The sequence below is a fragment of the Chelmon rostratus genome, chromosome 6 (assembly GCF_017976325.1).
Source record: "Chelmon rostratus isolate fCheRos1 chromosome 6, fCheRos1.pri, whole genome shotgun sequence".
Lineage (NCBI taxonomy): Eukaryota > Metazoa > Chordata > Actinopteri > Chaetodontiformes > Chaetodontidae > Chelmon > Chelmon rostratus.
Window position 1 is genome coordinate 14,965,586 of NC_055663.1, and position 19,440 is coordinate 14,985,025.

The window sequence follows — 19,440 nt, forward strand, 5'->3', positions numbered from 1 at the left end:
GTCGCCAGCTACTCCACAAACCCTGGGGGGCCAGACCCTCGCATTCACACACTACAACACACACCTGCTGGAGCACTCGCCGGCTCACTTTGAGTGGTAAGATAAAAGCATTGTGAGGAATACACTGTACGAGTCGAATAAAAGGACGGAGGAAAAGGAAACCGACAAGAATCTATTCATAATCTTGACTGAGTGGTGTAGTTTTTGAGCGTGGAGTAGTTTTGATGCCATTTCTGAAAGACTTTCTTTCTTTCTTTTATCTCCACCCAGTAGCTGATGGTGTTGTCTAGATTTCACACTCTTTAAGAGTCCCTGTGACTTTGCATTTTTAAATGTAACCTGTCCAACACACGTCTGCTATGACTGTGAAACTGAGGGACGATGGCAGAGAAGTGAACTCCAGCAGCCCAGAAAGGACAAGGGGTCACTTTAAAAATGAAGGACAAAACTCTTGTCGAGTTCTCACATCTCTTTGTTTGGTCCAGGTTTTCAGTGATAGATACCAAACTCAGTAAGGAATCATTTCAGCAGGGCTAGCTTCTCCTCACCACAAACTATTTTTTTTCCATTCATCTCTGCATAATGTGAAAAATAAGAGTACCAGCTTATTTGTTTCCTTCATTTTCTAGGGAACAGATAATCAGTATGTGTGAGGAAGGCGAAGAGGGTAAAGGCTACCCTGTCATGTGCAGCGTAGTGGAGCTGCAACGATTAAATATTAAAAGAAAAAGAAAAATATTAAAAGAAAATGAATCACTACTGTTTTGATAATTAGTCGTTTCAGTCATTGTTCAGGCAAACATGTCGAACTTTTTCTGCTTTTGTCATTTATGACAGTAAATGCAGATTCTTTGGGATTTGGACTAAACAATTGATCAATTCATTCTAAAAATAATTGTCAGTTGCAGCTCTATAGTGTAGTAAGCAAGGACGTTGGTTCTGACTAAACTTACCTAAAACCGTATCCTGACGACAATCATGTTTTCTTGTGCTTCATTGTTGTGTATTTTACGAAACTTGTTTGAGCAGATATCTTCACAGTAGCGTGTGACGGCCCTGATTCTGTAGCGTTTTGCTCTCGCAGAGCTCAGGAGAGGATTTGCTGCACTGTAACATGTAATTTCTGCACCTCTGAGTTGTGCTGAGAGCAGCGTGCCTGTGCACTGGGTATTCAATCTGCTTACTCATGGGTAGCAGAGAGTAGGGGTCTGGTAATTCATCCAAAACAAGGTTAAAACAGCCAGCTGAAGCCTTTCTCCTCCTGTATATTTACTCCTAATGGGTTACCTAGTGTGAATATTATTGTTACCTTTGGATTTTGGCAATATCTCTGCCCAGAAAAGTCTTAGCTTTAGTTTAAAAATGAATAAAAAGTGCTGGATGCAGGGTAGACCAAGGTCACCTTACAAAAACATCACTCCCCTATCATGCATTATATTTTTCCTTGCACACTGAAAATGTTTTAAAGGCAGAGATGCGTTCCTTTACTGAATGTTAATCAGGGGGAAAACCGAAGATGTCCGTAGAATACTTACTGATTTCATCACCGTGTCGTCTGTCCAGTGTCGATGGCTCGAGCTGGAGCCAGTATGTACAGCAGATCACAAATCATCCAACTGAGACACACCGAACACGTCTTGTACCTTTTGCACCACAGAATATATTGGATATATTGTAAATAGATAATATAGATTTATTCTGAAAAAGTGATTGGTTTGCCCAGTGTGTGTATCTACGTATGTATTTGTACAGAGAAGATCTAGTTTAAAAGAAAAAAAGGATATTATAGTTATTATAGTTATTATAATTATTATTATTCACATTTAATATCAGGGGGTGTCCTAAATCCTACTGCTACGAGAGACAGGAAACAGGCAGCTTTTATAGAATACACTCTAGTTACCATGGTAACACACACTGATATTATTACAGATCTACATTAATCATTAAATTACCATGTCATATTATTATGGGAGTATTAAGAGATGGCTGTGTCACCTGTTAAGGTGTGTAAAGGGCTATGCTGTATTGGTGAATACATACAGTAAATCACAGGTCATGCACACATACACAGACACATATGCGTATACACGCATAAGTATATACTACCCCGTTTCCAAAAAAGTTGGGACGCTGTGTAAAACAAATAAAACAGAAAGTGATAACTTGCTAATCCTTTCAGGCATATGCTCAATTAAAAACAGTGCAAAGACAATATATTTAATGTTTGACCTCATCAGCTTCATTGATTTTTGTAAATATCTGCTTATTCTGAATTTGATGCAGCAACACGTTTGAAACAAGTTGGGACAGGAGCAACAACAGACTGGGAAAGTAGTGGGACACGTTTGGATCATTCCACAGGTAAACAGGTTGATTGGTAACAGGTGATAATATCATGATTGGGTTTGAAAGGAGCATCCTGGAAAGGCTCAGTCGTTCACAAGCAAGGATGGAGGGAGGTTCACCACTTTGTGAACACATGATTGGATAAAAACTACATGGACTCAGGAACACTTTGCAAAACTGTTGCTGGTAAAAACAGTTTGGTTGCAAATGACCGCATTCTGTTATTTAAGTTTTACACAGCAGCACAATGGACGTTCCCAATTGAAATTGCGGTTGTATATAAGTGCATTAACAACCACACACACACACACACAGTGATGTACACAAACATGCACATAGCTGCCAAAGCGACAACAAGTCCAGCTTAGATTCACCTTAGAAACTGCTTGATTTCTCAAGTCAGAAACCCCACTTTGTTTACTGTAAACTCTGACTGACTCGTACTGTACAGCATGATACCGTTTGTTTGTTTTTTGGGTTTTTTTTTTTACAGTACACGGGGGGAGTTTGATTATATGTTCGTATCATTATTGTCAGGGCATGTTGAGTTGATTGATGTCACCCCAACCCCCGCCCGCCATGGTTGTCATGGAGACGCACCGATCTGCATCCTCACTGTGGAGCACTGTCATTAATCTTTGCACCCTCACAATATTTCTAAAAAGGAGATTTCTTAAAGATCAACATGTTTACTAAAGGAATATTTCTAATTTTTTCTGTTTGAAGAGAATGAAAGAATAAAGTAGTTTTTACTCTCGGCCTCGGACTGTCTGTCTGTGAGCGCTGACGTCAGCATCGGCCCCACAGCGTCTTGTGTCTGCAGCACTCCCGGCCTCTCCAATGAATGAATTTGCACCAGGTGTGCAGGAAGGGCACTGGAATGAAGGAGCTTATGGGAAATCAGTCTGCACCGGTGTTCCTGTGCCCCCCCATCACACCGCCTGTGAACTCATTCATTAACGAATGAGGTCAGGCCCAAAGCAATATTGAATCTGACTTGTACTTCTGGAATGTCAAGTTGTGTGTTGTAGCGAGTCTGCATGTGTGTGTGTGTGTGTGTGTGTGCATAATTTGGAGTACATAATTTTCCATGTGTGCTGAGTCTGTCCTCTAAACAATAAGACTGTAATTTGCAATTTCATATTGCAATGTCAAAACCGGCTACACTCCACTCAAGAGAGCCCCGCGGGAAAGTTCTCAAGCGTTTTAGCGTTAAGTGTCGAGGCAAAAAAAGAAAAAAATACAAGCTTTTATTTTTGCAAATCACTCTGAGAAAGGATAAACAAAATGGAATCGCTGTCGACACTTCGACGCAGGCAGAATTACAAAGAGATTGAAAAAAAACACCATTTTGGCTGAATAAATTATCTTACAAAAACACAGTTGATATCAACATAATACAATAATTACAATACACAGTGAAATCAATTTGTGCAAAGTACCTGAAGGCTTACAGATGTGACAGAGCGCTTGCAGTCAGCTCGCCGATTCGCTCCTTTCTCCCTGTCGTTTCTCTCAAATGTCCCTGTCTCCCGTTCGTTTTTCTCACTCTCTTTGAAAACAAGTGGACAAGAGTTTCCTCAAAGGCGAGGACTGCGCTGAGAAGTGAGTTAAAGTGGAGCAACAAAGCCTTCGTCGACTGACAGGCCGTTCAGTACAGACTGTGCTGTTCACCTCCTGCTTCTCCACCCTCTCACCTTGTGTGGCGAAGGCGACATCCCAGTGACCTCGAAACACACAAACGTCACTCAGGCAAAAGGTGTCCCTCGAGTCAGTCTTCACATAGTGGTCTCTTCCCATTCCAGCTCAACGTCACCTGAAGACCAGTGCAGATGTGTGGCGTGAGCGCTGTGCTGTGGCGAGTGTGAGGTTTACTTGAGTGTGTGTGTGTGTGTGTGTGTGTTTAGATGCTGTTGTTTACCTTCCATGGCGTCCAGGGAGTCCATCTTCTCCAGAGCAGAATAGCTGACAAACCAGATGGATTGGCTGTTGCCTTTATTGTTCAGGAGCTCCAGCGTGCTTTGGTGCAGGAAGATGTACTGGGCCTGACACACAGAAAACACACACACACATGCACGCGCACACACACACACACCATGTGGCATCAAGATTATGCCACTTGATTCAAGGCTTTTTCTTTCTCTTTCAGGACATAAACCTATCAGAGCTAAGTTGCAGATTTATTTCCAACAAACTAACATTTGAGGCATCAAACCTCAACTAAACTGGGATATGTGAAACGACCTCGTCTCTTAATGCTGCAGCCATTGATGTATTACGCTTATAGAACTGGGCACCATGTTTTAAGATCGCGCCCCAGTCATTCAAATGCATTTTTTTCAGGCTTCCTCAGGCTTTTGTGTTTCCTGGGCCCATAGTTCATGCTCGTTAGGATCCTTCTCTGGCTGAGTGGAGAGATATGGACGCTTGAGAGTGGCGTGCTTCAGATGAATGCACAGGGCGACTCTTTCATCGGAGCATGATGGACAATGACAGATAACCTTCATCCCTGAAGGATTCTGGTTCAGTTTCTGACTCCGTCTATTTGTGAACCTAAATGAACTGAAACCAGCGCTGGGATCAGTGCACGGCTGCTGGACCGAGACGAGTGAGTGGCTGATTGGATCTGGCCGAGCTGGCCCCACCACACGGTAGACTGAGCGACGCTGCAGGGAACGACCGGCCTCTTGACTTCATAGTTCAATCCAATATTGATTCATTCATATCAGTTTATCGCTTTGATCAGCAAATGTGAAGACACCGTTTTTGAAGTTCAGTGCAAAAAGGGAACAGTCGGGCTAATAGACAAGTTTCAATACATCCTTAACTCAGTTATCTAGGAAATTTCTTTGAGGGTAAAACATAAGTGAATGCATCTGAAATCCTAATAACTGCCATTCATTGTCATTTCACTGTAAAATCAAATCATACATACAGCAGATCTGATGGACATTCACAGTAACTTTTATATCTGCCTGTGATTTCGCTTCTAGTGTTTTAGATAATAGGGTTCCACTGTGGGCTTGTTTATAGCTGTAAAGGCACTGTGCTCCAGCATCTCATCAATGACATTTATGAGTTTACATAAAATAACTGGACTGCTATGCTAGTAGTTAGCTGTCTGACACACTGAGCACCGCTGTCTCAAAGAATCATGCCCCATCGTTTGCATGCAGCTCTGCAGACACTGCAGGCTCATACCCCACTGACAAAATGTGGACACAAAGAACCGAACAGAACACAGGAAATAATAAAACAATAATACTGAGAAGAAGCACAGGCACTAGGCAGAGGGTCCCTGCAGACACTGAGACACTGAAGTAATGACTGAATTGGGTAATTTTAAGATTCATGCTGCTTTTAAGAGGGGGAATCCTGCTCAGCATACGCCTTTAATCCACTGCCAGATCATTCCCTTTGTCAAAACGAGAAATTTCCAAATATTTCCACATGGGGGTGGGATCATAACAGGGCATGAAGTAGAAAGTAGGACAACTAGACAGCCACTGGAACAACTTAAGACAAAAATACAGTATGGTGCCATTTTTTTTGTCTTTTATTTATTCTCTCTGGGTTGTGAAATTCAACCACAGGAATAAAACACGCTGTTTGATTTGATGTGAACTCACCAGATTCTGCACCATGCACATCCTCTCACTGCGCAGTTCAGCCACCAGCCCGTAGATGTCCACAAAGTCGTGATCTCTGACGTGCTGAATGAGGTGGTCGAGAGCAATAAACACGCCTGTTCTGCCCACACCAGCACTGAGGACCAGCGAGAGAGCAACGTACCATTATACTGTCTGCTGCTGTTACACTTTATACCTTATTTGTGGGGTAAACACCAAAGGAACACAGGAACACCATTTATAGATGGACTTATAAGAGCTGAAGTACCTGCAGTGGACCACTATTGTGGTGTTGTCGTGCCTGTGGGCCCGGACGGCTTTGACAAACTTAATGAGAGTGCTGCAGGACTCTGGGACTCCGTGCTCAGGCCATGACGTGTAGTTGAAGTGGCGAACCAGAATGTAGTGCCCGTGCTGCAAAGAGGAATTTATGCAAGAAAAAGGACGGTAAATTAAACAGAGTTTTCTTCATTATTATGCAAACTCCAGTATTTACATTATGACGACGGAAATAAAAAGGCAGTTACAATTGTAACTGTAATTACAATGCCTTTACATACTAAAGTCATTGACATGCAACAGAATTTGAAAATATGTTTGATAAAATGTGCTCAAAAGGTATTTATGTTTGCCAGAGGAGGAACAAATAACTTCAGCTTACTATAACGATCGGTTCTTAAAGGAGCGTTTTGAGATTTTAGGAAATAGCCTTGCAGTGAGTCAGATGAGAAGATCAATACCACTCTGTTAGCTTAGCTTAACATTAAGAGCTTCATATTTACTGAAAAAACACGACTCCTCATCTCAGTAAGAGAACAAAATGTTGAACTACTCCTTTAAGTGGTTTGCCTTTAAAACATATGGAAGTTTACAAAAGGCATCTAAGCTTACATTATTGAGTGAGATGGAAAAGTGGTGTGACGTGTGTCAGGTGTGCATATGTGCGTGTGTGTGTGTGTGTGTGTGTGTGTTTGAGGGGTTATTAGCTTCGTTACCTTTTCTACTTTGAGGGTTCTGACAGTCCAGTCAGGAAGGACTTCCTCTGACACCTTTGAGATGAGAATGTCACTAAACACTGACATTGGCTTATTGTCCTCTGGCCAGTACTTGTGACACCGAATCTGAAATGTCACACACACACACACACACACACATGCATCAGACCCTCGCAGCAGACATAACCCTCCTGGTGGCAGAGTTGAAATGGAGCCCAGCCTGTCATCTGACTGCTATTTCATAACGTTGGTAAATCTCTGATGACGCACTCTGCCTTTCTCGTAACACTGCGTGAGCATGGCGATGGTGCGAGTTCCCGTTTCCCAGATCATCCTCCAAAAGTCAGCCACTGTGCCAGGAAGAGGACCCTGGGTGGCTATGAACTCATTGGGACAAAGGTAGCCCTAGAGACACAGAAAGAGAGAGAAAGATGTTTTTACAATATACAGACCTACTGGATTTACAAGTCAACATGATTCACTGTGGAAAAAAATTTAATGAAATTAATTAATTGGCTAATTGTTTAGAAATTTTATAGCAAATGTAAAGAGTTCAGAGAGAAGTAGGGAAATATCTCGAACAACTTGAAAAAAATGTGTGTCATGCCTGCATTTCACAACCTGGTAATGACTCAAGTGGAAGTGACCCCCCAGGTTAACCGCTGGGCTGATAGCTGGTACTCACTGAGACAAAGCTGGCGTTGATGTAGTCGGAGCCGGCAGTGCCCGGTTCTGACAGCAGCTTTACTCTGTTGTTATTGTCTAGACACAGCATAGTGAGAAGAGGATGGTGGGAACATGTGGAATGCAGCAGTGCAAGTGGTGGTGAATTCCACATGCAGTTAATGTTAGAGCTAATCCAAACATGTAATTTCAGAAAGATGTAGGTATCATAACTCTGGAAGACAGATTTTGAGCCTGACCACTCACAAGGTTTGATGTTGGGGAAGCGGTTTTTTGATTTGTTCCAGGGCAGGTCTGCGTCTGTGGTGGCCAGGTCCTGCAGCAGTTTTGGAAGCTCCTGGGGAGATGATACATCCATATTCACATTAACACACATATGTGAGTCAGAATTTATATTTTTAAATATGGCTTAAATTAAAATTTTACCGAAAAGTAAAATATTTAGCCTTTTACTCCGACACACAAACCTAAAAATAGAAGTTATTCATCCAGTTTCTTTTACCTTCAAAAAGAGCTTTAACTCTTAAGGTTTCTACGTTGGTTAAGAGGCGAGCACCTTCTGACATGCATTCTGTAATGACTTTATACATATCACTGCTCATGATGAATAATAAATAAAGCATTATGTATAATTTAGACTAGGGTAGGTTTAGCTTACTATTTGCAGCTGCTGCTTTCTTATAAGATTTTGCCTTTTTCTAGGATGTTATACCTCTTTTTCAAAATTGTGAGAGGTGCAAAAAAACAAGAGCAAAGCTGGCACTGATTTTGTTTGCATTTACTTTCTCAGCATCTTCACTGTCTGCAATAAATGATCCTTCTTATGTTTTCCGTGATTTACCAGACTTTCCTGCTTCTTGTATTTCATTCCAATTTATATATTCATTATATCATATATTCATATATTTATATATTTTGATTCTTAAAAGCTTGATACACAGCAAATGCTTACAGCGAACTCTTCCTGGAACTTGGCATTGTCATTGGCACACAGATCCTCTACGTGCTGCAGGAAAGACTTCTTGTTGACAGGCCTGACAGGGAAGCAAGGAGAGAAATAACAATGAATGTGAGAAACAGGGAGAAATGCATGTACAAGAACTCCACAACAATATGATATTTTTTGGAAGTTTATTTTAGGTTAGAACATGCAATACTGTGCAGTACAGAACATGCTGATCTATGCTGCAGCTGCTGTGTGAATATTCACTTTATTTATGCATGATGACTTACTTGAGTGATTTCCTGTAGCTGAGCAGCCTGGACAAAAATAGACGGCAAACATCAACCAAAATAAACAAATTAACTCAATAATCACAACCCACACTCATGTCATCATGGGTATTTCTACCCATGACAGCCCAAGTGATCCACGCTGCAGAGAGCATGTGGCGCTGTATGTTTAAGCGAAGGAGGTTCACCCATTTTTAATCAACTCCACTTTGATTAAACACTGACTTTGATGCTTCACTCTAAGGGAATGTGTGAACGTCAGTAAACTTGAATGAAGCCTGTGGCTATTCCCCTGTGGCTGACGTTTCTTTGCACAAAGACTTGTAGCTACGAAGATCCTTAGCTATCGATAAAGCTTACCATTTGTGCCCTCTAAGTCCGCTAAGCCGTTTGAGCGTTTTCGAGATAGTGAGTGGGTAAACAAATTAAAATGGTCTCAAGCGGAGGAGTGTCGGCGCAGCTCTGCAATCCCTGCCAGTGATGGAGGAAGAGGAGAAGACTGTAGGCAAACTGCCGATGTGACTAATTAATTCAACTGTGGACCTCCACCAACACGGAGATGGACCATTTAACGCAAGCCCTAATGGGTACCATGACAATAACATACATATAGTGGTGAGTGAAAGGTGGAGTAGGACATGCAAAAAAAGCACACACACACACACACACACACAGGTCAAAAGTCCAACTTACTGGATCACATAAATCTCTTTCCGTCTAAAGAAGAAGGAAGAATACCTGGTGAGAGAAAAGTGCATAAAAACAAACTAATCAAATGCGAGCGTGCACGTTATTTGTGGCAATGGTGCAACAAGTAACGAGGAAAAGTGTGTTATTTTATCAAAAAAACTGCCAGGAAAGGTGGTGTTCATACAGATCTCAGCTCACTGTGAAGAGACACAAGACAGCAAGAGCAGTTAACAGTGAGCGCAACATGCGACTGTGAAAAAAACACTCATCTTTGCTCTTCGAAGTGTGTGAAATGAGTGGACAGCAAGTTATCCTCAGGAACATCCTCCGTTTTCAGGGCTACCTCACCACACATGAAAAAATGCCACGCTGGCCGTTTAATAAGGCAGGCAACTATTTGCTCAAGTATGCCAGTTATCTTACTCTTACACATAAGAGATACGGGGCAGCTACGGATCCGTCGAGTAGAGGCACTTTATTTAGATTCTCTTATGTGGGTTTTATATTTTTAATGTTCCTGTTCATTTAGTTCCTCTTGAAGACAGCCACCTTCTACACCTACATGAGCTCCTCTATTTCAGCTTTCTTTTTTTATTTTGTCATTATGTGGGTATTCTTCAGATGTCAGAGAGGGAAAAGCGTTCTGGAAGCTTTATATGCTTACTGGTTGTTCTAATGCAAATGTCTATTTATAATGGCAGACAAAAGTGCAAAAACAACCTTTTTTTTGCTTTACTCACATTGAAAGCTTTTCTTTCCTGTAGTTTCTCGCCTCATCTTAGCCATCAGTGACCTTGATACACCAAAACTAACGCTGAATTTGACTTCGTTTCTCACCAGCTTGAAGCACTTATTGTCTGTGCGCTTGTTTGTGCCAAAAAAAATGAAAGGCTAGACGCTGAATTTGTATGAGAGGATGGTTGGAGAGATGCAGACAGGATGACTCGTCTGTTCTGCAAAGAACTGGAGGTAAACTTTAAAGCCACAACGGTGCTGTGTTGTTCTGTAGTGCTGCCGCTGCTGCTGCTATTTTCTGCACAAACTCTACCATACTAGAAGATTTTTGTGCTGACAGCACATCAAATTGGCTGCAGCAAAGAGATTTCTGTCTTGTTGACTTAGATTTAAAATCTTTGGAGCCGCTAAATCAAGCCTAAAGTCATGTAGTGTGCAGCCGGCGTCAAAAACGTGTGTGTTGTTTCAGTAAAGTGACGCTTCCAGATTAAAAGGAAACACACAGACTAACCGGTTGAGCTTTTCTTGTTTCAGTTCCAGATCTGCCACAGCGATCAGCTGATCCAGTTTGCACTTGGTCTCTATAATCTCTGCCTCTCGGGGTGAATATGTCCCACCCTCCTTCTTGCGCTGATGGATCCTGGCATGTCAATCACAGAACACAGAATTAAAATGAATAAAGAACGGAAATAGATTTGGTGGGAATTATGCAATGTGAAGTTAGCCATATTTATGCAGACTTTCGCACATGCCAAATGAATGAATGAATGAATGCCTATTGCCATCTTACTTGACTGAGCCACAGATGATGATGATGAGTAATACAGCCAAGAAGAAGGAGAGCAGAACTCCAAGAATGATCTGCTCCTCTCTGGTCAAAAGGCCATCCACTACAGAGAGAGGGAGAGGAGACAGGCTGGACAACATCATACATAAACAACAACAGGGGCTAAACAGGTTATGTTTTCACTTCCTGATTTAGAGGAATACAGGGATGAATATACATACCTGCAGTTTTGACATGCTCAGAGTACTCAGAGTCTGTGGATTGGTCATTGATGTTAGTGGCTCTGAACTTAAACCTAGGAAACCACAGTCCAGTGTCAGCATTATATTGTTGGAGAACATGTACGTACAGGTTTTAAGTTGTTGCGTGTGTGTTGCACTCACACATAGACCGTGTTAGGCTTCAGAGGTCCATTGCAGAAATTATCAGTGTTGTTCTCCGTCACACAGTCATCATTCTCTCCAATCACGTAGGTTCCTGCTGTAGTGTGGTTTAGCCTCAGCGGGGGCCGGCCGTCTCCGGACACACTGCGACCACCTCTGACGTGTGCCGCCGTGCGTGACGCTCCGGCCTCCGAAAAACACGGCGGGTTGGGGAACCCCTTGTCAGTCAGGTAAGGGGCAGGACGATCAAAAAATGCATTCTTCCAGCTGGTCAGGTTCTGGACGTCCTTCACTGTGGCAGGATGAAGGTTAGAGAGGAAATGAATGAGTCAAATTTCAGCTGGCGTTATGCCCGTTGGCTTTTGCTCATACTTTGTCTTTTGTGAGCTTGAGACAAGAGTGATGTACTGTAAAATGAGATTCTACTAGAGGCTTAAAGCACAAACAAGACCAAAACCAAAGTGTATTCAACTAAAAGTGATGGCTGTCAATGCTTTTGAAGAGTCATACCCCCTGACTCAGCCACGATGACCTGAATTTTTGTGATTGGTCCATTGTCGTCACTATAGAAACAGGCAGGCATGCGGATGGTGATACTCCTGTGGGTTACCATGGCAACCCCTCCATGGCCCAGCACTGCCTGGGGTCTTTGGGTTGGCTTGGCCGGGGCTGGAAAACACGCACGTGTGAACACAGAGGAGCACAGCCACACAGAAACACACACACACACACACACACACACACACACACACACACACACACACACACAGGTTGTGGTGTGAATACAGTATGTGTGAAGATGTGGTTTTATGTATCTTACTGGGATGCATTTACGTATAAAACAAGGCAAGTGGGCCACTGCTGTGAATAATGAGAGTGAAACTGCACCTCTGCATCATACAGACACATCTGACAATATTGCTGAGTTACATTTGCTGTGTCTGTGCCTGCATACTGTTGTGCTGAGTGATAATACTGTGCAGTGGCAATTCTCTGTCCCCAATCTGTGCTGCACTGCTGCAACAAGAAAGAGAGAAACTCTGCAGCGCAGTGCAGAGAACACAGGCAGAAGAGGGACTCGTACCTTTGATCCCTGTAGTGATCTGGACATGTGGGCTGGGTGGGCTTCGACCAGCCCCGTTCTTTGCTGAAATCTATGAACAGACAAATAGAAGAAATGAAGGAAGACAGCAGGAGAAGGGACAAGCACAGACAAGGACCCAGGTAAAAAATAGTGTACTTTAGTGTATTAGAAATACAGTATAATTTAAGTATAGCAATATCATTACAAGTACACTTTTACTTTTTGTGTTTAATTTAAAGTATATTTGACATGTACTTTCACTGAGTCTACTTCTAAATAGATGATTACACTAATTCTGCAATACTTAAAGGGGTATTTTGAGGTACTTTATTGTAATTATTTCATAAATTGTACTTAAGTGCACTTTTAAAAAGTGTACTAAATTACAGATACTTTTAATAGTAATGAAGTGCACTTATGAAAAGTAAACTTATTTTCAAGTCCTTTGTAACACACTGTTAGCATGCTTAATTAAAGTGCACCTAAATTTCACTATAGATCATTAGAACTATATGTAAGCATATTTCATACACATTGGTGATATAATAATATTGCACTAAAGAAAATAACCATTCTTCAACAACTAAATGAATATTTGAAACAAGGACAACCTGAAGCTCCAGCTCCAGGTGTATGTCTAAATGTGCTGCCTGTGTGCGTGTGTGTGTGTGTGTGTGTGTGTGTGTGTGTGCGTGCGTGTGTGTGTGTGTGTATGTGTGTGACACGTGTTCTTCACCTGTATACTGTAGCTGTGTCCTCCCTTCAGGCCCTCTATGACAGCAGTCATCATGTTTTGGTCTCTTTGGGTGATATTAAGGCTGATGTTCTTGACCAGCTGGTCCTTTTCATAGATGTACACAAAGTAGGCAGTTATGTTTCCATTGGGCTCCTCTGGAGGGGTAAAAGTCACCTTCACACGGTTCACTTCCTCGGGGATAACTGATACAATCACATTCTTGGGAGGGTCTTTGGGTTCTGGGGACAGAGATAAGCAGAAATAATAATGATAATAAACATGTGGCCATATTCACAGGTGGGCAGCAGCTGTCAAAGGTGCTCCATGAAGGAAATTTCTACATACGTTCCTCAAGTGTTTGAAATTCAATAGGCCCGATAGCTTTCCCATCACTGGTTGCGTGCTCCAATGGACCAGTGAAGGCAGTGATAGTCACAAAGTAACGAGTGAAAGCAGTCAAGTTAGTCACAACGATGGTCATCAACTCTCCTGGAGCTCGGACTGTTGAGATGTTCAAATCAGGACCATCCACCTGGTGTGACAGGAGGGTTCATGGAAAGATTCAATACTTGAAGAAGTCGAATTAGTCGAATCAGGCAGAAAAAGGATCCAAGTTGAATTTTAGCGAAAGGTCAGCACAATAGCATCAGCAAAGGGAGGCCCACTCCGCAGTTTGAGAACCACTGCCATTAGTTAACCTGCCTCTGAGCTGCCACTGCTGTTTTAAAAACTCTAACCAACATAAAACCATGCTGACCTGTTGTGCAAACATCTGTGTTTACCTGCACTAGATACCAAGTCGGTCCGGAGAGAACAGCTGGAGCGCCCCATGCAATGCGAAGGCCGTTGGATGAGGGCGTCACATTCAGCTCACGGGGAGGGGCATCAGGGTCTGAGGGTGGAAATAAGAGAAACACTTATGATGTGCTAGTAACTTAAATGAAATGGTTAAAATTACATCAAACTCCTAATAAACGTATCAAATATGGCTTAAAAATGGTTCCTTTATCATTTTTCTTCCAGATACTGAATTAACATACTAAAGACTTGTCTGCATGCATTACTACCACCAGGGGAGGTCAGATACAGTATGACTAACTCACTAACTGCCAGCTCTCCCCTGGCAACACAAAAAGGTCATATCATCACTGTGACGTTCTTACTTCCAGCCAGGGTGCGTGTATAATTCCACTGTGTATATTCTCCAACTCCGGCGTTGGTCACTGCAGCCACTTTGAAGCGGTAGTATCTGTATTTAGCCAGGGATTGGAGCGTGACACTGTGGTTCTCTTTGGAGCCATCCGAAGTGTTCACAGACACCGTGGCATTAGAGTCCACGCAGTCTGAGGTCAGTTCGTCCTCTGGGACCGGCTGCGCAGTAGTTAGTATGTTTGGTTCGCAAATAGTTGAAAGCAGCTGTGCAATGATGTGGTACCCTTTCAGCAGGCCTGGGATGGAGAGCGGTGGAGCCCATTTAAGTGTCACATTGTTAGCTGTGACCTGAGAGATGGTGAGGAAGCGAGGGGCAGCTGGGACTGTTAATGGAGACAGAGAGGACTGAAGTAAATATTCAGTCTCTGTTAAGTAAATTAGCAATTACATGGAAAATAGCAACACATCACAATAAGACTGACTACCTGATTCAGAGAGAGTGGAAGCAGTACAGTTTACTCGGTCTCCGGGTCCTGCAGAGTTGACTGCAGCCACAGTGAGCGTGTACTCCTGGTCTGGTGACAGCCCATTCACTACGTACTCCGGTGTGTGGGCCTGGTGTGTATAGGACTGCAAGTCTACCTCCAGTAGAATCTCATAAAAAAGGATCTGCCCATTAGGGTTGGCTGGAAGTTCCCAAGACATCTGAACTGAATCCCAGCTCACTCCTGAGCAGGACAGGTTCCCCACAGCATCAGACACTGCAGACAGAGATGTTGTTATACTGGCATTAGCTTAAGGTAGTGTTCGTCACTGCCAGCTGCAAGAGGAAAGAACCACCTTCAATTTCAGTATTTACCTTTGGACATTTTATAGCACATGCTAACAAAAGCTGTTGTGCAGCCTGTCATTATACAACCTGGTATATATTGTTTGTGAAAACAAAACAAATCTGCTTTATTTTAAATTTATTGCAATTTTTACAACCATTACATCCTCTTATTTATCGATTATTATTACTATTGATTTGTTTTTGATGTTAGAGCTTTTTCATGTGCTGCAAACCTGCTTTCCCTGAATTGTCCCTTCGATGATAAATAAGGTGTTATGAGTTGAAATGAATACAATGCATGGTACAGATCTCAGTTTTTACAACTGGCGAATTATGATCCACAAACTGGTAGCGTGGGAACATAAATCAGTGCTGCAAACTGTGTGTGGACAGCGTGTATTTTACCTGACTCGTTAGTCGTGAAGGTCACAGGGCTGCTGAACTGATTCCCATGGCCCACTCTGGTGTAACTGTAAACACGGATCTCATAGGAGCTGTGAGGCCTGAAGCCTGAGAGATACTCTGTGGTCGACGGACCAGAGGAATTCTACACAAAAACAAACACACACACACATAAAAAAAATGACACATAGGAGATTAAATTATCCAATCTTGATTACTGGTGTGGATGTTATTGTATCAGCACTCGTATGTGCATGTGTGTGTATGTGTTATGTTACCGCTGAGTGTTATGTGGAGTGTGAAATTAGAGCTACGGTCTGTGTAACAGTGTGTATTCTTACTGAGTGGTTCTCTGGAGTGTGTCTAAGTGTGTGTGTGTGTGTGTGTGTATGTGTGTGTTGTTGCTATTGTGGAGTATCTTTCAGTGTGTGAAATTAACGGTACCCTGTGTGTGACGGTGTGTGTGATGAGGTCCCGGATCCTGAAGCCGTACTGTATTACTACTCCATTGGGCTCTAGAGGAGGCTCCCAGCTCAGCCACACAGAGACTGCCGTGTGGTCGTATATAGTCAGGTTACGGGGAGGGGACATGGGGCCTGAAACACACAGTTAGGCAGACAGAGAAGGGCTGAAACGGACAGCTCCCATAGTTTCATAAATAAATACCACCACATTAGGATTTTACTTTAAACCAGCTTTCAAACTCACCTCCTTCATCAGTGTGCAGCTGCAGCAGCAGGTAAGGCCCTGAGCCTTTACGTGTTGCAGCTGTAATGGTGAGGTTGTAAGCTGTGTAAGGAAGTAGGTTGGTGAGGATGAACGAGGTGTTGGGGGTGTGTGTTATGTTGGAGCCCCTGGGGCCAAACAGGGCAAGGGTATACTCGGTTATCTCCCCGTTGGCCTCGAGAGGGCGCTGCCAGACCACTGCGATGGCAGACGATGACAGATTCTTGGTGGACATCAGCAACGGAGCTGAACTGGGAACTAAAGAGAAAGACACCCACACACATGTCAGTCACAATAAATACACAAACCATACTCTCCATAAGTGAACGTTTGCACAGGTAAACTCACTGTCATCATCGGTCCTCAGGTACATTGTGCTGGTGTGGTTGTAGGCAGGGCCAGCACCAGTTGCAGGTGTAACAGTCAGCACATAAGGGAAATACTTCTTGAGTCTGGTAAATAGGAAGACGTTGTCAGTCGTGGTATGCTTGATGGTTTTATTGACAGCTGGAGTCCCTTGGTTGGATACGTTTGGTGGGGTGCCGGCCTCCTGTAATGTGAGCAGGTAGGAGGGACGGCCGTTTGGCTCGAGGGGAGGGTCCCAGCTGACGATGATGGCTGTGGAGCTGAAGATCTGAGCTGTCAAGTTTCGGACCGAGTCGCTTGGCACTGAAGAGGGAGACAAATACAATAGCGTTACTATTGTTAAACGCTAGTGACAACAACGGTTGAAAACTGTGAGCCATTTGATGTGAGTTTACTATATTATGAGGCAGTAAATTAAGGTATCAATCAACCACACACGCTCTGACGCTTGAGGGAAAATGAACAGCGCACCAGTCACCATCATCATTATCATCTTCTGTCACAAGCACCATCATAATCATTGGCAGCATTGTTGTGATTAACAAAATTGACACACATCAAGTGAACAATACGGCAAGACTTCAGCAACACAGAAGCACAGCAAAGTAAAAAGTACAGTAAATAGACACAGAAACAACATCCTATGAAACTAGCAGCCCATTCGGAGGCATACGGAGGCATTTAGGAGGGAACTGGCACACTGAAAACCTTGGGAAAGAAAGGGGTTGAGGAGAAAATACTCATCCTGTTCATCGTCTCAGCCCCGAAAACACAGATGGTGCACAGAGTAGAAAAAAGGGGGAGATGAAGGGGGGAAAGGGCAGATAAAACTTGAGAGATCCATAAGATGAATGAGTGGATGTGAGGGGCCAGGTGTGTGTGGGGGTCTGAGCCCAGGGGAGTGAGCCCCCTGCTGGGCTTGGCTGTACGGGAGAGACAAGGTGCCCTGGAGGTCCGGTGCTTGTGCTGAGAGCGGAGCAGCTAGAGCACAGGCAGAGATACAGAGTCAGTATGAGCAGTAATCATTCAGACAGACAGAGAATACTTCACGAGCAAAATGTTTACACGAAAAAAGTGAATCAGGACATACAAATATGTGCTGTGCGTGACAAAGCCTGTGGCGGATTGTCTGCACCATTTTTCCCAAAATCACATAAAAACAAAGAGATCCAGCTTTATGTGCACCTCACTTTTTATATCAAAAACCCTAAGTACGACTAAACGCTATATGCAAATTTTGGTCTCCATGGCAACAGTGCAATTGTAGCATGAGCCCAGCGTGAATGTTCTCAAAGCACGGCAGGCTTTGTTGTTTCTCTGTCATCATATCGTAAACGTTTCTGCGCTCTCTTTGTCTTTCTCTGTCTCTTCTTTAATCCCCAACAACTTTCGTCGTGCTTAGTAAAAGGAAACACAAACTGGCTGCCTTCAAGACACAGTGAGCCAGTTTGCCAGGCCGACTGTTATCTCCTTTAACGAACAGACTGAAAGTTAAATCTTCAACCGCAGAGTTTTTATGTAATTTTATTTTTTTGAAGTTGAAGAGTTTTGAAAAAAGTGTGCAGACATGTCCTCCAGTGAGGCTTAGAATTACTGTATGCGATAACTATCAGCCGTGATGTGTAGCATGTTATGTTTACGTCTATTCTTTTTCTTTAATCTACATTGCTGTACGTGGGATTGTGTGAGTGTGTGTCTGACTGACCGTCCTCCGGTAAGAACACGGAGAGTGGCTCGCTCTGGACCCCTCCGTCCCCCTGCACAGTGCTGGAGGTCATCCACAGGGTGTAGTTTGTGCCCCCAATCAGCTGAGTCAGTGTGTAGGAGTGGGCTGAATCAGGAGAGGCAGGGGCATCTAAGTCTGAAATGGGAATCCTCTATGGGGAAAAAAAGGGGCATTAGGGTTACTTTCACACACTGGAACAGGCATTTAATCAAGATCAGTCTAATTTGTCACCCTTTTGTACAAACTAAAGGAAAACCAGTCACTAAGCATCTTGGTCAGGTGCTGTTCCACCATGAGCCATGAGGAAACACCTGCATTTATTATAGTTCTATTTGGCTCTTTAGCTGCTAAATGCTCCAGCGCCACTAACTTTCTCTGTTTGCTGTTTGGTGGTGTGCAGGTAGCATACAGCAAGATTTTTTTTGGTTGAAAACAACAACCTGCTGCTACAAACAAGACTAATGAGCAGTGAGAGTGAGCAAAAACAGGAAAGTTATAGGAAAGAAAGCCAAAACAATGAGGTAAAAGATGCTGAAATGCTTTGTAGAGCTGAGAAGAACTACAGAAGTGGGTTATAATTCTCTGTGGGTTTGTCACTATGCCACATTACACATGGTCATTTCATCCATTTTTGATCAGTGCAACTTTAATTTGTCACCTGTCTGTATACTATATACAGCAGTGGTCCCCAACCTTTTCTGTACCATGGCCCAGTTTAATGTCTGACAATATTTTCACGGCCCAGTCTAAAGGTGTAGCAGATAAAAACAATATAAAATAATAAGATCGGCATTAAAAACTGTGGTATTTTCTCTTTAATAATAACAATAATAATGAACGTAAATCCACTTTTTAATCATGTCAAGAGGACCTGGCTGCAGACTGGCACTGTCAGGCACCGCCTGTTTTTCAAATTATGTGAAAAAACAAA

The 19,440-nt window shown here is 43.0% G+C and overlaps 1 protein-coding gene across 1 annotated transcript in view; it reads right to left on the bottom strand.

Annotated features, from left to right (window-relative positions):
• Window positions 1-4,096: 4,096 nt before the first annotated feature.
• The window catches only part of ptprq (protein tyrosine phosphatase receptor type Q), a 35,723-nt gene continuing 20,379 nt past the window's right edge, over window positions 4,097-19,440 (bottom strand). Inside the window, exons 37-63 of the mRNA XM_041939304.1 lie at window positions 18,489-18,660; window positions 16,766-17,086; window positions 16,400-16,675; window positions 16,136-16,287; window positions 15,695-15,836; window positions 14,943-15,218; window positions 14,469-14,840; window positions 14,088-14,197; window positions 13,651-13,837; window positions 13,306-13,544; window positions 12,570-12,639; window positions 11,996-12,154; window positions 11,486-11,777; window positions 11,324-11,397; window positions 11,106-11,205; window positions 10,827-10,955; window positions 9,584-9,628; window positions 8,891-8,917; window positions 8,610-8,691; window positions 7,904-7,994; window positions 7,659-7,735; window positions 7,244-7,378; window positions 6,974-7,099; window positions 6,247-6,392; window positions 5,979-6,114; window positions 4,271-4,394; window positions 4,097-4,165 (exon numbers count right to left, since the gene is read on the bottom strand). Coding sequence (XP_041795238.1) covers window positions 4,128-4,165; window positions 4,271-4,394; window positions 5,979-6,114; window positions 6,247-6,392; window positions 6,974-7,099; window positions 7,244-7,378; window positions 7,659-7,735; window positions 7,904-7,994; window positions 8,610-8,691; window positions 8,891-8,917; window positions 9,584-9,628; window positions 10,827-10,955; window positions 11,106-11,205; window positions 11,324-11,397; window positions 11,486-11,777; window positions 11,996-12,154; window positions 12,570-12,639; window positions 13,306-13,544; window positions 13,651-13,837; window positions 14,088-14,197; window positions 14,469-14,840; window positions 14,943-15,218; window positions 15,695-15,836; window positions 16,136-16,287; window positions 16,400-16,675; window positions 16,766-17,086; window positions 18,489-18,660 — 4,098 coding nt within the window. The 3' untranslated portion in view covers window positions 4,097-4,127. The remainder of the gene's footprint in view (window positions 4,166-4,270; window positions 4,395-5,978; window positions 6,115-6,246; window positions 6,393-6,973; window positions 7,100-7,243; window positions 7,379-7,658; window positions 7,736-7,903; window positions 7,995-8,609; window positions 8,692-8,890; window positions 8,918-9,583; window positions 9,629-10,826; window positions 10,956-11,105; window positions 11,206-11,323; window positions 11,398-11,485; window positions 11,778-11,995; window positions 12,155-12,569; window positions 12,640-13,305; window positions 13,545-13,650; window positions 13,838-14,087; window positions 14,198-14,468; window positions 14,841-14,942; window positions 15,219-15,694; window positions 15,837-16,135; window positions 16,288-16,399; window positions 16,676-16,765; window positions 17,087-18,488; window positions 18,661-19,440) is intronic.